The sequence below is a fragment of the Neoarius graeffei genome, chromosome 16 (genome assembly GCF_027579695.1).
Source record: "Neoarius graeffei isolate fNeoGra1 chromosome 16, fNeoGra1.pri, whole genome shotgun sequence".
Classification (NCBI taxonomy): Eukaryota; Metazoa; Chordata; class Actinopteri; order Siluriformes; family Ariidae; genus Neoarius; species Neoarius graeffei.
In genome coordinates this window covers 54889302-54909301 of record NC_083584.1, presented here as the reverse complement: position 1 = coordinate 54909301, position 20000 = coordinate 54889302, and the positions used below count along the sequence as shown (strand labels likewise).

At 41.5% G+C, this 20000-nt stretch overlaps 1 protein-coding gene across 2 annotated transcripts in view; it reads left to right on the top strand.

Moving 5' to 3' along the window:
- Nucleotides 1–20000, top strand: part of LOC132900865 (KAT8 regulatory NSL complex subunit 1) — a 39811-nt gene that overhangs the window by 19144 nt on the left and 667 nt on the right. For both annotated transcript variants that reach the window (XM_060943198.1, XM_060943199.1), the window contains exons 9-12: nt 5472–5595; nt 5983–6086; nt 13350–13503; nt 19459–20000. The exon at nt 19459–20000 is cut by the window's right edge and continues 667 nt beyond it. In XM_060943198.1, coding sequence (XP_060799181.1) covers nt 5472–5595; nt 5983–6086; nt 13350–13503; nt 19459–19809 — 733 coding nt within the window. In that variant the 3' untranslated portion in view covers nt 19810–20000. The remainder of the gene's footprint in view (nt 1–5471; nt 5596–5982; nt 6087–13349; nt 13504–19458) is intronic.

The window sequence follows — 20000 nt, the reverse complement described above, 5'->3', positions numbered from 1 at the left end:
GCTAACTGTGTCCAAGTTAACTAGCTATGTGTTAACGTTAGCTGTGGACAAGGCGATGGCAACTTGGCGGGCAAATCCATAGAAAATCATTTCACTAACCAGACTGTACAGCTATTGCAACATTATTGCTACCTCTAAAAGCATAGACAACCTCATTGCAAGCTTTCTCTTGGAATAAAACGTTTATATACCTCAATATGCTTCTGCAGATTGGACGGCGAGTTTTTGTAGGCCGCGATGTGGTTTTGTTTTCGGCAAACAAAGCAAAAAAGAAAATTAATCTTTAATCCTTTCAGACAACTGAAACATGGGTTCCAGGTAAAGCCATGGGTGCGTGCATTCCCCAGAAAAACCACCTCCTTCCATTCTGCCATCAACTAATCATGTTAAATAATACTGCTGAGAAATCTCATCTCATTATCTCTAGCCACTTTATCCTTCTACAGGGTCGCAGGCAAGCTGGAGCCTATCCCAGCTGACTACGGGCGAAAGGCGGGGTACACCCTGGACAAGTCGCCAGGTCATCACAGGGCTGACACATAGACACAGACAACCATTCACACTCACATTCACACCTACGGTCAATTTAGAGTCACCAGTTAACCTAACCTGCATGTCTTTGGACTGTGGGGGAAACCGGAGCACCCGGAGGAAACCCACGCGGACACGGGGAGAACATGCAAACTCCACACAGAAAGGCCCTCGCCGGCCCCGGGGCTCGAACCCAGGACCTTCTTGCTGTGAGGCGACAGCGCTAACCACTACACCACCGTGCCGCCTGCTGAGAAATCATTGAACTTGATTTTATCCAGTCTATGGATGTGATGTGACCCTAGTGATTACTGATCGGCTGTCTCAGTGTCACCTGCGGAAAAAAAAACGTGTTTTATAAAAGAAAAGAAAAAAACTCCACTTTCAAAGCTGATTCATAGTAACAAGGACCTTGATAGAAATGTAGTGAAGTGAAAAGTACAATATTTGTCTTTCAAATGTAGTGAAGTTAAAGTCACAAGTTTCCAAAAAAAAAATTAATACTCAAGTACAGATACTCAAAGTGTACTTAAGTACAGTACTCAAGTAAATGTACTTCATTACTGTCCACCTCTGTTAAGAGGTCTTCATAAAATGCTCATGGCAGGGGATGGTGATGACCATGTCTTCTTCTATCTACTTGAAATCCCATTAAGCACTGATGGATCAACAATGAGGAGGTGGAACCTGCATCACATCACCCAAGCCCTATCTAGACCACTTGTACCTACACACACCCTACTTAGACCAACTCTTCCCGGACCAGCCTGGCCTACACTTAGACTACCTAAAAACGCAGCGTGGAGACTGGTAAGGGAAGCTAGAGTGCGTCGGTCACTCTGAAGGAGTTCCAGAGTACAGTGGCTGAGAGTGGAGTTAAGGTGTAATTAAGGACTGTGTAGGATATGTAACTGGTCTAACAATCAGCTCTATGGCAACTTGCCCTGCCTCTCCTGTGTCATCAGGAAATGACACTTTGCTCTTTGGTCACATTACATGGCACAACCAACCTGCAGTGCAAATGTAGCCTGATGCAAAGTGCAAGGTTGGCTGGCTGCATACCACTCTGAAAATGGTACTTGAAAGGGACACAGGCCTACCAACTAACCACCTTATGATGGCTATGGCTGGCAGACCTGGGCAAAGATGTCTCTGCAAGTCCCCAGCCTGCTGGATGTCCAATGATAAGCTAGAAGAAGACCATGAAGAGTCAGTCAGTTAACACCATCCCTACTGTGAAACATGGTGGTGGCAACATCATTTTCTGGAGATGCTTTTCATCCTCAGAACCTGGGCTTCTTGTCAAAATTGAAGGGTGAATGGCTAGAGTAAAATACAGTAGGATATTGAAAGAGAACATACTTTGGTCTCCTTAAAAAAACAAAACAAAAAAACCCTAAAGCTTGGGAGAAACTTGACCTTTTAGCAGGACAGTGGTCCCAGACACAAGACCAAAACAATACAGGACCAGTTATAAACAAAAAGGTGGATGTTGTACAGTGGCCAAGTCAAAGTCCAGATCTGAATCCCACTGAGAATCTGTAGCAATGTTTGAAAATTGCATACAACCATCAAAATCCTGGAGCAAATCTGCCAGGAAGAATGGGTGAAAATCCCAAACAGGGTGCAGAACTGGTAGGAACTTTATGGACCCCAACACACTTACAGCAACGGGTGGATCTACCAGGTGCTAGTCTGTAGGGGGTGAATACTTGTGCAAGCAGCATTTTTCAGTTCTTCATATTTTATTTTATTTTTTTAAAGATCTGTTGCTAAATGATGACAGTTGGAGAGACCATGTCACCAATATCGATCTGTATCCCCTATATCTTGGACAAGATTATAGGAGACTTGGCCTTGCTGGTCACTGCCACCAGAACCTTCCGGCAAATCAGCTTGTCCTGTGGCAGCCAACCCATGGTCATCTCGGGCGGGGCTCAGGCTTGTAGTACTCGAATCCAGGACTCCGACTCGAGTCCGACTTGTGTCCTAATTTTAAAGACTCATGACTTGACTTGGACTTGAGCACTGATGGCTCGGACTTGTAAATTGAAGATGAGGACTCGGATTTTTTTCTTTATTTTTTGTAACATTCCATAATAATTTGGCATAAGATATTTATATTTACATTAATTTTGTACTAATTTCGTGCAAGAGTGTCACACTTGCATGCCTTGGCGCGTGCATCAGAGACTCTTGCACACGCTGTAAACGACTCTCTCCCCTGCACAGGATTAAGGCGCAATCAGCGCACCTATATAAAAACTGTGAAAACACACTTACTTTGCGAAGTATTGAGTTGAGTTGCTGACACATTACCAAGCCTTATTTCCTTGTTTGGGTTCCTGATCCCTGATTTCCTGTTTCTCTTTGATTCTGCCGAGTCTACGATAGCCTGTTTGTGCCTTGCTCAACCTATTGCCTGTTTCACTGTTTTACGATTTTGCCTGCCATTCTGGATTGTTTACAGTAGTGCTTGAAAGTTTGTGAACCCTTTAGAATTTTCTATATTTCTGCATAAATATGACCTAAAACATGATCAGATTTTCACACAAGTCCTAAAAGTAGATAAAGAGAACCCAGTTAAACAAATGAGACAAAAATATTATACTTGGTCATTTGAGGAAAATGATCCAATATTACATATCTGTGAGTGGCAAAAGTATGTGAACCTTTGCTTTCAGTATCTGGTGTGACCCCCTTGTGGAGCAATAACTGCAACTAAATGTTTCTGGTAACTGTTGATCAGTCCTGCACACCGGCTTGGAGGAATTTTAGCCCATTCCTCCGTACAGAACAGCTTCAACTCTGGGATGTTGGTGGGTTTCCTCACATGAACTGCTCGCTCCAGGTCCGTCCACAACATTTCCATTGGATTAAGGTCAGGACTTTGACTTCGCCATTCCAAAACATTTAACTTCTTTAACCATTCTTTGGTAGAACGACTTGTGTGCTTAGGGTTGTTGTCTTGCTGCATGACCCACCTTCTCTTGAGATTCAGTTCATGGACAGATGTCCTGACATTTTCCTTTAGAATTCATTGTTCCATCAATGATGGCAAGCCATCCTGGCCCAGATGCAGCAAAACAGGCCCAAACCATGATACTACCACCACCATGTTTCACAGATGGGATAAGGTACTTATGCTGGAATGCAGTGTTTTTCCTTTCTCCAAACGTAACACTTCTCATTTAAACCAAAAAGTTCTGTTTTGGTCTCATCCATCCACAAAACATTTTTCCAATAGCCTTCTGGCTTGTCCATTTGATCTTTAGCAAACTGCAGATGAGCAGCAACGTTCCTTTTGGAGAGCAGTGGCTTTCTCCTTGCAACCCTACCATGCACACTATTGTTGTTCAGTGTTCTCCTGATGGTGGACTCATGAACATTAACATTAGCCAATGTGAGAGAGGCCTTCAGTTGCTTAGAAGTTACCCTGGGGTCCTTTGTGACCTCGCTGACTATTACACGCCTTGCTCTTGGAGTGATCTTTGTTGCTCGACCACTCCTGGGGAGGGTAACATTGGTCTTGAATTTCCTCCATTTGTATACAATCTGTCTGACTATGGATTGGTGGAGTCCAAACTCTTTAGAGATGGTTTTGTAACCTTTTCCAGCCTGATGAGCATCAACAACGCTTTTTCTGAGGTCCTCAGAAATCTCCTTTGTTCGTGCCATGATACACTTCCACAAACATGTGTTGTGAAGATCAGACTTTGATAGATCCCTGTTCTTTAAATAAAACAGGGTGTCCACTCACACCTGATTGTCATCCCATTGATTGAAAACACCTGACTCTAATTTCACCTTCAAATTAACTGCTCATCCTAGAAGTTCACATACTTTTTGCCACTCACAGATATGTAATATTGGATCATTTTCCTCAATAAATAAATGACCAAGGATGATAATTTTGTCTCATTTGTTTAACTGGGTTCTCTTGATCTACTTTTAGGACTTGTGTGAAAATCTGATGTTATTTTAGGTCATATTTATGCAGAAATATAGAAAATTCTAAAGGGTTCACAAACTTTCAAGCACCACTGTAACTGTCTTCACTTGTATTAATAAACGCACCTTCTGAACTTGCATCCGTCTCCCAACCATCTCTGACAGAATACTTCACACTCCCTGACAAAGAGAAGCACATTCACCTGTTCATACGTCATGTTCAGGAACAAACTAATGTTAATGGTGCAAAAACAGCCACCGTGAAATGGTGCGGTTGGAGTCTTGTTCTCGGACTCGACTCAAAATTTTCTTTAATGATTTGGACTTGAACACTGGGGACTCGAGACTGGACTCGGACTTGAGGTTTAGTGACTTGAGTACAACACTGGTGGGGCTGTCCTTCAGCCGCTTTCATGGGTACTTTGAGGGACTCTGGGGCCAACAACAATATCAAGCTAGCAGATTGTAATGCAAGATTGTGATGACTGGGTGGCCAGGCGTCTAGCTCACCTGAGGCTGCCCAGATGATGATGATGCCAAAAGTGTTCGCTATATCATTGGGAGATTGTGAGTTCTAATCTAATCATGATGCCACAGCAGTCTGTGGTCACCAGTCCAAGAGACCAAAGTCGGCCTTAATAACCATTTGTGAGCTCCTGTATAAAAGAGAGCAGTTAATACTTCACTCTGAGTGAGTGTGTTCCACTACCCTGTGACATGGCAAGAGCAGCAGGTGGAAGATTTATGCAGTGCTTAACTTTCCGTGTGTGAGAAGGAAGTGTGTGCAAGCTTTCTCCCCTCCCTGACTGGTAGTGCTTGTGTGTTACCTGAGAACTAGCTCATGGGTAGCAAGCTGAGCAGATTGGGAGAAACAGGGTAAAGTTGAAGGCTTGAGGTGTTGACATTTTTGTATCCGAGAAATGCAGGGTCAGCGAAATGTGTAGTGACCAGCTGTATGCAAGTAAACCACTTTTGTTTTGTGTGTGTAGCTGGAGAGAGCTGGACTCTGTCTGTGGAGTCTCAGAGAAGCATGTAGGCTCAGATGGTCAGTGTGTGAACCACTCAGATACACCACAGCAGCCCAATGGAGAAGGACTGGAACATAAAGGCGAGGTGAGTGTACAAACCTGCAGTGTACCTTTCTGTACAGTAAATAGTATTTCTGCCATCAGTTAAATTTTCATCTCGTCCAACTTGGATTCCACATGATGTGATAAGTAGCCATGACTGTCCATGGTATGAATTCTGTACACGGCAGGGTTACAGCATGACTTCATTTTTATTTGCACCACCAAAACTGAGCAGGCTGTAATTACAGCACAGCTGAAGAGCAAACCTGACACAAGAGTGTGGATAATGTCCCAGTAGTCACTAAAACAAGGATCTTATTGATCTGGTCAGAAAAAGATCTTTAAAAAAAATTGAGTATAATCACGATACAGTTCAAATACAGGATGTGTGCAGAGCTTAAACGGTGAGTCCCTTTTTGTCTGTGTGTAGGTGGAGGATTTGTCTGACGCCGTTTTTCTGAAGAGGCATGCCATATGGGAGAGCAGAGAGAGGAGTCGCTGGGGGAGCTGGGCCCGCAGACGCCACCGGGGCAGGTGATCGTTATGTCCTTCAAGACATTTTCACAATAAATGATGTCGATCAGGATATTCAGGTTTGCTCACAAAGTGCTCTATAAACAGAAGTGTCACGTGTGTGTGTGTGTGTGTGTGTGTCTCTCTCTCTCTCTCTATTTTCTTTACACATGCACGCAGAAAGAGAGATACCCTGTGTCCAAAATCACTCACTATATAGTGAGTTCACCATTTTGTAGTGCTGTCCAAATGTATAGTGAGAATTATTACACCCTATATAGTGCAAAGTATCCCACAATGCATCATGAAAAGTAGTGTACAACCGATGGTCACTAACCGAGCAATATGTACCATCATGCATTGCGGTCGCACTGGAAAAAAAGCGTGTTGGGGTGAATGGACGGAGGAAGAAGCACATTATAAACGGACATTCAAGTACAATTAAAAATAGTAAGAGAATAGAAAATAAGCTAAAATAGAATAAGACAAAATATAAGAATAAAAGTTAGTGCAGAGAGAGGAATTAATCAAAAGCCTCAAATTTGATTTAATAAAAGGCAGCGGTGAAAAAGAAAGGATTCAGCCTTGATTTAAAAGAGCTCAAAGATGCAGCAGACACAAAGTACTTTTGTATTTATTAATGTGGGAAGTACGCTCAGTATAATATGGATTTATCACAAAAACGCATGCATATATTTATTATTTTGAAAACCCACCAGCTGACTGATCGGGCACGTTTTAATTGTGCAACAGTAATGACGTAAGTAATGGTGTGGCGAAGTAGTGTCCGAAAGCGTTTTTTCATTTTACCAATGAGCTCATTATATAGTCCTCTATATACGGTAGTAATTCCCTATATAGTGAGTAGGGAGTAGTGAATGAGTAAGTGATTTCAGACCCTCAGCATACCTTATTTTTTGAGGTGAGCTGCTGATTTAATTGCAGAACCACTGACTCTCTTATTTTTAACTTTTCTATTTCTAATAATAAAATCCCTAGGATATGGAAATCTGCTTACGTTTTCCCATTGCTGAAAGGGAGCGATCCCTCAAATGTTAATAATTACATGCCAACTTCTAAACTGTGTCTTAGCTAAAGTTCTTAAAGTTTGTCAGTGAACAGCTTAAAGAATTTTTAGACAGTCATTTTTAGATAGTCATGGCCTAATGGTTGAGAAACAGCTTTGAGACCAAAAGGTTGCTGGTTCGGTTCCCTGGACCAGCAGGATTGGCTTAATTGCCCTTGAACGAGGTGCCAAACCCCCCACTGCTCTGGCAAGCGTGGTGGTGTACCTTGTGTCTGATTAGCCAATGAAAAACTGATGATGTGATTATCAGTTTGGGTATTGAACCTGACCAACTGAACTGAAGGCCCACCTATTCATACTTGTAATGAGTTGGGGCCCATTAAAAAAGATCCCCAATTATTTTGGCTCATCTATTCTATTAGAATCTAATAATCTACTATAAAGTATATTAATGGGATGCGACATCACTCCCTGTTACAGATGGGAGCCCAGGAATTAAATAAATGCAATAAAAACAAACTCTCTTTAATTGTAGGTATTGTATTTAAAACTGTACGGATGTGCCAGAAGCCAACATAAAACCATGCATGCAGGGCATTCTTTGTCAAAAGGGATTAATGATCCAAAAGTGGAGTCTGGTCCATTAACACAAGAAGTTACTGCCATGTTTGTGTACAGAAAACAAGCCAGTTATTAAAACCAAGAAGTACACTCAGAAGAAGTGGCTATAGAAACCACTCAATGGGATTAGATCCTTACACGCTAATAAAGAAGGATTTTTCCTATGAGTTTGAAAATTATCCATCCGTTGAGTTCCCCGACATCTCAAACTACCTGGTGCTGCAGACATCGTTCTACACGGACATGCAGATGAAAACCTGGAAGAGCATGGAGGTGTACAAGTTTTTATATGTGGCTGGGTTAAAGATCTGGGGATCAGGACACTACAAAATAGATGACCTTTACACAGATCTAAGTGCAGGAAGAGTGTTTATTATCAGGAGTTATATTTACAAAAGCAAAACAGAACATAGAGTATTTAAATAGCATTATAAACATGGCTAGAAACACGTGATGATACTTCGCAAAGCCTCTGTGAAAACAGCGTCCGTATCTGTGCTGATTGCGCTCAAATCAGTATCGGGTGTTTCCCAATAACAACTGGGTCCCAAGGACGTGCACAACGCCTTCCGTGAGTGCATGCGACTGCCCAAGCTGCGCCAGGCTGAAGTGCACAAAAGTGTGACAGTCAAGCGTTCACCTGCTGTGAGACCACAACTTTTAGCTCACGTGTATATCACCACCAAAATGCCTCATTTTCATCGATAACCTATTGTGAAGCATCCCGAGCTGTAGTGTGGCCTGCAGATTAATGAGCTGGATGTGACATCGGATGCGACCCACTAACTGTACCCTACCACGAGTAATTTATAAAAAAAAAAAAATAAAATCAACTTAAAAAAATTTGCGGCCCACTAGATGGTGCTTTAGTGGGCCGCAGCCCAGTAGTTGAGAAACACTGGGTGAGAACACAACGTGTTCAGTCCGCTGGGTCTTCTTCCTCCCTGTTTTAAAGGGTGTCCCCCAGGGTTCCATTTTAGGACCGTTGCTGTTTCCCATTTATATCAATAATCTCTGTGATAACCTGTCTAATGCTGCATACCATTTTTATGCAGATGGTGTGGTCATCTCCTGTTCATCCCCGTCTGTAGTTCAGACTCTAGAATATCTGCAGTCTGCCTTTGATGTTGTTCGGTTTCATCCGACTCGGCTTAAAGTGGTTTTGGATTCGGACAAATCTAAATTCATTTTATTTTCGAACGGGAAACTGCTGCCATTTATCCCCCCCTAAAATTTTAACAGCTCAAGGTGTTGAAATTGAAAGGGTCATATCGTACAAGTACCTGGGGATTATTATTGACGAGTCCCTGACATTCAAGTTACCCTTATGAAAAAGAAGTATACTTCAAGTTCATTTTATTAAGTATACTTAAGTAATGTTAAAGTATTTCCTTAAGTATACTTTTGTGTACCAAGTTTACTGATTATCAATGTACTTACAGTATACTTGTAAGTTAACTAATCTAATACTTCTTGGGACTAAATTGGCCCACTTTTAGTTTATAAAAAGTATACTTTAAGTCTAAGAGAAGTAAACTTTAAGTCTACAACTAGTATTTTTTTTTTTTTTTTTTATTTTGTACTGCAACTATACCACAAGTAAACTTTTATATACTAATAGCTTACTAGTTCTATACTTGTAGTCCACTCTTTTTAGTTTACAAAAGCATACTTCATAGTATACTGGAAATATACTCTGAGTTTACTTGTTTTATACTTCTAGTCCACTTTTTTAGTTTACTAAAGTATACTTTGTAGTATACTGGAAATGTACTGTTGGTTTACTCGTTACACACTTTTTTTTTTTTTTTTTTTTAAGTTTATAAAAGTATACTTGTAGCATATTGGAAATATACTATTAGTTACTGGTTATGTACATCTAGTCTACTTTTTAGTTTTGAAGTATACTGCAATTACCCTTGTAGGTATACTATTAGTTTTCTAGCCCGAACCCTTACCTCATGCACACTACCAGTAGACAACTGAAGTGTTTTGTTAAAACATGCTGCCGTATATCACAAAGAAGCCAATATGTGTGAAAAAGAAGTATTTTCTAGGCTACTATCAAAAGGATAAGCGCAAGTACACTTAAACATAAGGCACAAATATTTTAAGACTTTATTACACTTTTGTTAAGTATATCTTGATCAGAAGTTTAAGTATAAGCTTAATATACAGTTGTGTTCAAAATAATAGCAGTGTGTTTAAAAACGTGAGTAAAGCTCAAAATCCTTATAATAGTTTTTATTTCCATGCATTGGGAACACTGCACATTATATTCTACATCAAAACATGAAGAAAAATGTATCAATATTTTAATTACTTTACAGAAAATGAAGAAAAATGAACATTGGGCTGTTCAAAAAAATAGCAGTGTCTGCATTTTTCATTACAAACTCCAAATATTTACTGTATAAACTGAAAAAATCTTAAGGATTTAGTATTCCTGTGAATCACTAAACTATTATTTAGTTGTATAACCACGGTTTCTGAGAACTTCTGGCACCTGTGAGCAGGTATTCCAGCCCAGGATGATTTGACAACATTCCACAATTCCTCTGCATTTCTTGGTTTTGCCTCAGAAACAGCATTTTTGATGTCACCCCACAAGTTTTCTATCGGATTAAGGTCCGGGGATTGGGCTGGCCACTCCATAACTTTCATTTTGTTGGTCTTGAACCCTGATGCTGCTCGCTTACTGGTGTGTTTGGGGTCGTTGTCTTGTTGAAACACCCATTTCAAGGGCATTTCCTCTTCAGCATAAGGCAACATGACCTCTTCAAGTATTTTGATATATGCAAACTGATCCATGATCCCTGGTATGCGATAAATGGGCCCAACACCACAGTAAGAGAAGCATCCCCATATCATGATGCTTGCACCACCATGCTTCACTGTCTTCAGAGTGTACTGTGGCTTGAATTCAGTGTTTGGGGGTCGTCTGAAAAACTGTCTGCGGCTCTTGGACCCAAAAAGAACAATTTTACTTTCATCAGTCCACAAAATGTTTTTCCATTTCTCTTTAGGCCAGTCGATGTGTTCTTTGGCAAATTGTATCCTCTTCAGCACGTCTTTTTTTTTTAACAGTGGAACTTTGCGGGGGCTTCTTGCTGATAGATTAGCTTCACACAGGCATCTTCTAATTGTCACAGTACTCACAGGTAACTTCAGACCGTCTTTGATCACCCTGGAGCTGATCATTGGCTGAGTCTTTGCCGTTCTGGCTATTCTTCGATCCATTCGAATGGTAGTCTTCTGTTTTCTTCCACGTCTCTCTGGCTTTGCTGTCCATTTTAAAGCACTGGAGATCATTTTAGCTGAGCAGCCCATCATTTTCTGCACTTCTTTACAGTATACGTTTTACCTCTCCAATCAACGTTTTAATCAAAGCACGCTGTTCTTCTGAACAATGTCTGGAACGACCCATGTTTCTCATGTTTTCAGAGAGAAATGGATGTACAACATGTGCCGGCTTCATCCTTAAATTAGGGCCACCTGACTGACATCTGTTTTTTCACAGAATGAATGACCTCACTAATTAAACTCCACACTGCTATTATTTTGAACACGTCCCTTTCACTTAATTATTCGATTACACAGACTCAGGAGCATGCATATCATGAATGTTGGGTCTGTTGGTTTTCTATGACTCTACTACACCTACTGGTAAATTATTTGCCATGTAGTAATATAATTTCCACCAAAAACAGTGATTGATCTGGTTAGTCGTGTTGGACTGCTATTATTTTGAACACAAGTGTACTTTTCAGTATAAGCCAAGTATACTTTTATTAAGTAAATAAAAAGTAAACTGAAGGCATACTCTCATTTTTAGTTTAAAAGAAGTCTACTAGACGCACACTTGAATAAACTTCTTTTTTGTAAGGGGACACATCGACAAACTTGTATTAAAACTGAAACTTAAATTTGGTTTCCTTTTTAGAAATAAATCCGACTTTTCACTCCAGGCGAGGAGGCATCTGTTTTCAGCAAGTTTTATGCCCTTACTGGACTACAGGGATCTACTCTTTCGGAATGCACCTGACCAGTACTTAAAGAAATTGGACACTGTTTATCACTGTGCCTTATGTTTTCTAACTGGCTGCGGCAATCTTGTACATCGTTGTACCCTGTCTAACATCGCAAATTATCTCCGTCTGTTCGCAGACTTTCACACTGGCTAATGTTTGTTTATAAATCTGTTCTCAGGCTAGTTCCTCCTTATCTTTCTTTATACTTGCGTCTGAAACAAAATCGACACGGCCTGCGCTCGAATAACACGTTACAGATGTTAGTCCTTGGAGTGAAACCCGATGTAGGAAAAAAGGCTTTCAAATATGCTGCTCCTTCATCCTGGAAAAATTTATAAAAGGACTTGGAACGGTCAAAGCTGATAACTGGGTGAATTTTTAAATCCATTCTAAAAGAGAGAGAAATGTCTCTCTTGTACAATGCACGTTTTATAAATTTTATTTGATGTTTTTAATTGGATTTTTAGCCTTGAGCTTTTAGCATTTTAACTGAATACGGTTTTATCTGTAATGTTACACCAGGTGTATTTTCGTCTGTATTTTTATTGTAATATTGTTTATGCTGCCCTCTTGGCCAGGTCACTCTTGGAAAAGAGATTTTAATCTCAATTTTTTGTTTTTAAAAACCTGGTTAAATAAAGGATATCGATTGACTGACTGATACCTCTGCACTCCTCAATCAGTGAGATGAAACCCAACACTTTTTTTTCATTAATCACACACAGGTGAACGCTCATTCTTCACCATACCTTCTTCAGACTCCGCCCTCCGTTCCCAAACCGGCGCCTGACCACGCCCCCACACTGCACAATTTCTTGGCTATATTATTGCGTCAAACTTCCGCTGCTGAACATCTTCTCAACACTCTGCATGACTTTTTATAGTAAACAGTTGTGGAAGAGAAATGATTTTATAATCGCGCACACACGTCACCCAGATGATTACGGCGAAGCAGACTGTGCGTGTCGGTGGTGTAGTGGTTAGCGCTGTCGCCTCACAGCAAGAAGGTCCGGGTTCGAGCCCCGTGGCCGGCGAGGGCCTTTCTGTGCGGAGTTTGCATGTTCTCCCCGTGTCCGCGTGGGTTTCCTCCGGGTGCTCCGGTTTCCCCCACAGTCCAAAGACATGCAGGTTAGGTTAACTGGTGACTCTAAATTGACCGTAGGTGTGAATGTGAGTGTGAATGGTTGTCTGTGTCTATGTGTCAGCCCTGTGATGACCTGGCGACTTGTCCAGGGTGTACCCCGCCTTTCGCCCGTAGTCAGCTGGGATAGGCTCCAGCTTGCCTGCGACCCTGTAGAACAGGATAAAGCGGCTAGAGATGATATGAGACTGGTGCGTGTGTGTGATTAAGTTTTTATCCTCCCTTCCTTCCATCTTGGCATGTCGTTGATATGAAAGGTGACGTGTTGGTGAAAATGCCCAGCGACTGTGTTTGCGGGTTGTTTTTAAATTGAAATGCAAATTTCCGTTTATGAATCTTGGGAACCAGGCTGGGTTTGTGTGAACAGGATGGGAGTGAGCGTGAAAGTAAGTGTGTATTGATCCCCCATGGGGAAATGCAGGCCTGTCTGTGTGACATTAACACCGTCGTTTGTGTCGTGTCAGGTCCTCGTCCTCGTACGGCGATGGGAGGAGCTGCAGAGGTTTGGGACGGGTGTCGTGCTCTCCAGAGCCCAGGCAGGGGAAGATCTCGCCGTGTAGCCCCTTGTGCTCTGCAGCAGATGATCCCTTCTTCTACCAGATGGAAGATGAACAGCAGGTGTGTATTAATGCCTGTACGTGCTTGACTGAGCACTCAATGTTCCATTCAGCTTCCTCAGTCTAGCTGTTACCATGGTGATTTATTATAAAACAGAAAGCACTTGATTTGGGCACCGAGTCGATCAGCCCAGTTGTCAGGAAGTTCTGAACCAGGAAGTGCTGTACTATAAATTTTTCCCTAATGCACTTATTGTAGGTGTTTTGCAATCTGTAAAAAGGAGTTAATGAAACTCTCCCTGTGTCTGAAATCACTCACTTGTTCACTACTCACTATACAGGGAATTACTGTGTACAGTGCTGAGCGTAAATGAGTACACCCGCTTTGAAAAGTAACATTTTAAACAATCTCTCAATGAACACAAACAATTTCCAAAATGTTGAAAATACAAATTTAATATAACATCTGTAACTTATAAAGTGAAAGTAAGGTTAATAATATAACTTAGATTACACATTTCTTCAGTTTTACTCAAATTAGGGTGGTGCAAAAATGAGTACACCCCACAACAAAAACTACTACATCTAGTACTTTGTATGGCCTCCATGATTTTTAATGACAGCACCAAGTCTTCTAAGCATGGAATGAACAAGTTGGCGACATTTTTGCAACATCAATCTTTTTCCATTCTTCAACAACGACCTCTTTTAGTGACTGGATGCTGGATGGAGAGTGATGCTCAACTTGTCTCTTCAGAATTCCCCGAAGAAAATAATTTCTTTACACCACAAAGGTGAAGGCTACAAGAAGATCAGCAAAGCTTTACTTATCAGTCAGAATACTGTCGCAAAAGTGGTACAAAAATTTAAGAAAGATGGAACTGCAACCATCTCACAGAGACGTCCAGGTCGTCCACGGAAGTTAACACCTCGACAGGAGCGTCTTCTGATGAGAAGGGTTGAAGAAAATCGGCATGCAAGTTCACTGCAGTTATCTAAAGAAGTAGAAAGCCAAACTGGGGTGACTATTTCCCGTGACACAATACGGCGTACACTGCAGAGGAATGGCATGCATGGACGCCGTCCACGAAAGAAAGCCCAGGCACAAAAAAGCCTGCCTAGAGTTTGCCAGGGCCCATGCTGACAAAGATGAAGACTACTGGGACTCTAAACTCTGGAGTGATGAGACTAAGATAAATGTTTTTGGAACTGATGGCTTCAAAACTGTATGGTGTCGCAAAGGTGAGGAATACAAAGAAAAATGCCTGGTGCCTACAGTGAAGCATGGTGGTGGCAGTGTCCTTATGTGGGGCTGCATGAGTGCTGCTGGTGTCGGGGAGCTGCATTTCATTGATGGCATCATGAATTCACAGATGTATTGCTCTATACTGAAAGAGAAGATGCTACCATCACTCCGTGCCCCTGGTCGTCGTGCACTTTTCCAACATGACAATAATCCTAAACACACATCTAAGGTCACTGTTGGATTTCTGAAGAAGAACAGGGTGAAAGTGATTCAGTGGCCAAGTATGTCTCCTGATCTGAACCCAATCGAACACCTATGGGGAATTCTGAAGAGACAAGTTGAGCATCACTCTCCGTCCAGCCACTAAAAGAGGTCATTGTTGAAGAATGGAAAAAGATTGATGTTGCAAAATGTCGCCAACTTGTTCATTCCATGCCTAGAAGACTTGGTGCTGTCATTAAAAATCATGGAGGCCATACAAAGTACTAGATGGAGTAGTTTTTGTTGTGGGGTGTACTCATTTTTGCACCACCCTAATTTGAGTAAAACTGAAGAAATGTGTAATCTAAGTTATATTATTAACCTTACTTTCACTTTAAGTTACAGATGTTATATTAAACTTTGTCTTTTCAACATTTTGGAAATTGTGTTCATTGAGAGATTTGTTTAAAATGTTACTTTTCAAAGGGGGTGCACTCATTTACGCTCAGCACTGTAGAGGACTATATAGTGAGCTCATTAGTAAAATGAAGAAAAACGCTTTCGGACACTACTCCGCTGCGCCGTTATTTGCGTCATTACTGTCGCACAATTAAAACGTGCCAGATCAGTCGGCTGGTAGGTTTTCATTCAAAAGAATAAATACATGCATGTGTTTTTGTGATAAATCCATATTATACTGAGTGTATTTCCCACATTAATCAATACAAAGTGCCTGCATCTTTGACTTCTTTTAAATCAAGGCTGAATCCTTTCTTCTTTGCTGCTGCCTTTTATTAAATCAAATTTGAGGCTTTTGATTAATTCCTCGCTCTGCACTAACATTATTCTTGCATTTTATCAGTCTTATTCTGTTTTAGCTTTTTTTCTTACTATTCTCTTACTATTTTTAATTGTGCTTGAATGTCCGTTTATAGCGTGTTTCTTCCTCCGTCCATTCACCCCAACACACTTTTTCTTTCAGTGTGACTGCAATGCATGATGGGATATATTGCTCGGTTAGTGACCATCGGTTGTATGCTACTTTTCACGGTGTATTATGGGATACTTTGAGTGCCCTATATAGGGTGTAATAATTCTCACTATACATTCGGACAGCACTACAAAATGGCGACCTCACTATATAGTCCACTCGTGAGTAGGGAGTGATTTTGGACCAGGGCTTTGAACCAGAATTTTTTTCCTATTGGTTCGTTCCGAACAGAAACGGAATTTTAACGTTTCCGGTTTTGGGTTCCACCATTAAATAGACGTTCCCGAACCGGTTAGAACAAAAAAATTGCGTTCCCGGAACGGTTAATTACGTTCCCTGTCAGCTGTTTAACAAATGGCTATAAAATTATGTCTCTGTCTCATCCAGCTTAAGCCAAATGTAGGCTAATTCTATTACAACCTTCATTAAATAAGACAAGAAATAATTCAAAACAATTATTATTTCAAATGTTGGCGATTTGGATTCTCAGTATGTCTTCCCATCTACACAAACAGAAAAAGTGCCAAAAATGAAAGAGAATTCGTTTAGTGCGTTACCAAAGGCTGGTCAGGCCCTATAGAGGGCGACCGCATGATGTCACCGCGCCGCGAGATTTTGTTAGGCGCCATATTGGAAGACCAAGTACACATCTATGCAAGTACATACATACATAAAACAAACTACACCTGAAATGTAGCCAGGGCCGGTTCTGCCCTAATCTGGACCCGGGTGCAACATCGCGCACCCCCCCAAAAAAAAAAAAAAAAAACAGTCTAAATCAGGACAACCATCACATAACTATAACTATAAACATTTTATATCAACTATTTTAACTAAATGGGCTATAATAAATAAGCCTGCAGGCAGCCACGGCGGGCTGCCTCAGAAAAGTAACCATTTGTCCTACCTTAAAACTCGTTTTGCATTTTCTGCCTCCTTTTTTGTATTTTCGACCCTCCCTTTATTTTCTTTCCTTTTCTGAAAACCCGATTTGTGTCCAGACATTTTGTTCTGCTACCAACGAACTAACTCGTCAGGTCTCGTCTCTCGAGCCCGCGATGATTCCCGTGGGAAGGGCAACAATTGATACATTTTTACAAACAGCCAATAGGGAGGTTGCAACGTTCAGGCTCTCCTTTGCTCACAGACACTCAGTAATGCACTTACTCACTTATCACGTGGAGACGTGATAGCAGTCCACCCTCCCGCTCTCTCCATTCAGTCAGCGAACGTCACACAGGAAGTGAGCCCCAGCGGGTCATAGAAACTTGCGCAGGAGAAGAATGACTTTTTTATTTGTAGGCTACGGAAACTTTGAGGAACGAAATAAAAACCAGTATTAACCGGTTACCATTATTTTTAATAAGCGTTTCTGTTCCGGAACATAAAAAATAATAAAGTTTCTGGTTTCGTTTCTGTTCCATGTGAAATAGAAAAAGTTCCCGGTTTTCGTTTTCGTTCCTTGAACCGGTTCAAAGCCCTGATTTGGACACAGGGCAAGTCTCGTTTATCAAGCTGCCTCCAAATGGATTCATTCATAAACAACTACTTTTGTATAGGCATTTACACATTTTCCAACACGACGTCAGGGACTCTGATGATAAAACCAGCACTCTGTCTGTGACGTGCTTCTTGTTCTTGGCGGGAAACAAATCTATTGTACCCAATTTCATGCCGAACTGTTTTTTTTTTTTTTTTTTTTTTTCCTCTCCCTTAAAGGACCTGGGACATGGATTTTTACCTGGGCATAATTATGTATAAAGGACATAAGAAATGCCATCTAAATCACTGCAGGGTGTCAAAAATGTGAAAATCATCACATTATTCAACTTTTTTATACATCAGCGTAAAACAATGATTCGTTAATTAGCTAAGTGGTCACGTGACCCATGACGTCACAAAAACTTTTCAAGGAGCCAGCGCTTGGGTATCTAATGTAAACAGGTTACCGAAATGGACACCATCGACAATGATATTCCCGATGTTTCACAGAGATGTGAAGTTAGACCCTATCAATTCGAACCGATAGCTGGAAATTCACATGAACATAGATCTTGTCTTTACTCTGACGGGTCAGATGATTCTGAGAGTGAGAGTTCATTCAGCCCTCATGAAACTGAAAGCGGTCGGCTCGATAACACTTCCTGGTAAGTTAAAAACAATTCTGCTCAAAGGCTAATGATCTGTTGAAAGAAGTATTATTTTTGTATCATACATTGAAAGTTCATCATAGATCTAGCTAAAGTCCATTGCAAGCTAGTGTTTTTTTTGCTGATATTTTTCGAGATTGATTGAGATACAATGCTTCCAGAGTCCGAGATGAAAACATTCAAAATGGCGAAACGAGTCAGAATTATGATAATCAATAATTGATACACCCAAAATTATAATACTAATCCTTACCGCATGAGGCCCATGGTAAAACCACACTTCCAGGAGGGGCTGCCGTCTGCCTCCCAAGCCGGCCGAGAGCGCTCCTCGTCGGGCACGGCCAGGCGGGCGAATGCCCTGGTCCGTCCACCCTGTCTAAAAATAATGGTACAACTCCGAGTGAAGGTATCAATGCGCTGCCGAAGCGTGCAGGTGATGTTAGTACGCCTGTCATTATAGTGCGGACTTTCCATAGCATAGAAAATCGCCACGTTTCAATTTGTGTAACTGAACTTGTTTCATGTCACTGGTCATATAAACCTATGTAAACAGGAAAAACGCGGAAGAGTTTGGTCACATCCAACTACAGCCCCAAAAAATACCATTGGCCATGCTGAGCCTAGCTACATTGCTAACAGGAGTGACAGCGCGTCTGACTGACTGGGAGGTCGCAATACACCATGATGTTCAATGTACGTTAAACACTCTAAAAACGAAACAATTTTCTTGTCATCCAAGACACAAAAACTATTTTGTCGCATTCGTCATCATCACAATTCACACTTCTCCATATTCATCTACCCGCTTGTGCTGTATCTGAAAGTTTTTGTGACGTATGGTCACGTGACAGCGGCTCTTCCGGTTGTAAAATATGCATATCGGAGCTCGAGCAGAAATGCCATATAATCATCACGAATATAACGATTTTGCTGAATTTAATAGATAATTTTGTATTTGTTGATGCAATTATTTCATATTTTTAATGGAAAGAAACTGATATAGCGTGCATTTGTTTCATGTCCCATATCCTTTAATTCACGTTTCATAAAATTGGGAATAATGTTACACGGCACAAGTTGACACAAGTCTTTTACTTGCATACGTTGATTTGTTTAAGATGCAAGTAAAATGAATCATCTGCCAACTAAAGGTGGCAATGGAACGGAGATTTTGAAATGGCTATTTCCTGAAATGTGCTCTTCTTCCATTGTAACGTGCCTTTCATATTTAACGTCTCTATCAGCAACATGTGAAACAATGCTTTGCGTTACAAAAGTTAGATGAGGCCAGGAAGACGTTTTGCGTCATTACGTCCGTTGGCTTGTGTGCAGCACGTAACTCACCACCTTTTATTAAAAGCTTGATAAAGGAGCCCGGCTGCTGTAATGTAAAATAAACCTCTGAAAGGTTTTTGGATTCTGTTTCAGTCTGTGCAGCCGTGGGAGCGCAGGTCGTTCCCCCTGCTGGAGGAGGAGCTCCGATGGCTGCAGGATGACGAGGAGGAGGCGGAGCTTGAGGAGGACGCGTGCGCTGCGAGCGGCCGCAGCCAGAGCACAGACTCGGGCATCTCGGTAGGCAGTTTGGAGCTCTCGCCCAGGACACCTCAGCCACATCAGCTGCACTCAGGAGGCCACAAGCCAGCCGCCTCCACAACTCAGGATTCACGCTCCGTCCTGCCTTCTTTAACCCCACCCTCCCTGTCCTCTCTGCCTTCCCCCACCACTCACCAACATCCATCCAGTCACAGAGCGAACAGAGCTGACGCCACTCTGCTGTGAACCAGCTTGGAGAAAGTTATTTCAGTCCTCTTTGTCCCCAAACGTATAACCGTAAAGGTTTAACCATTTACGATTCACCCAGCAGCCTGTCCACCTCCTGCCTGTCTCTGATTACATCATCAGCCCTCATTATCTCGGCCCTCTAATCCTTCATCTGGCTCATTATTTAGCAGCTCCAGGATCCTTATCAG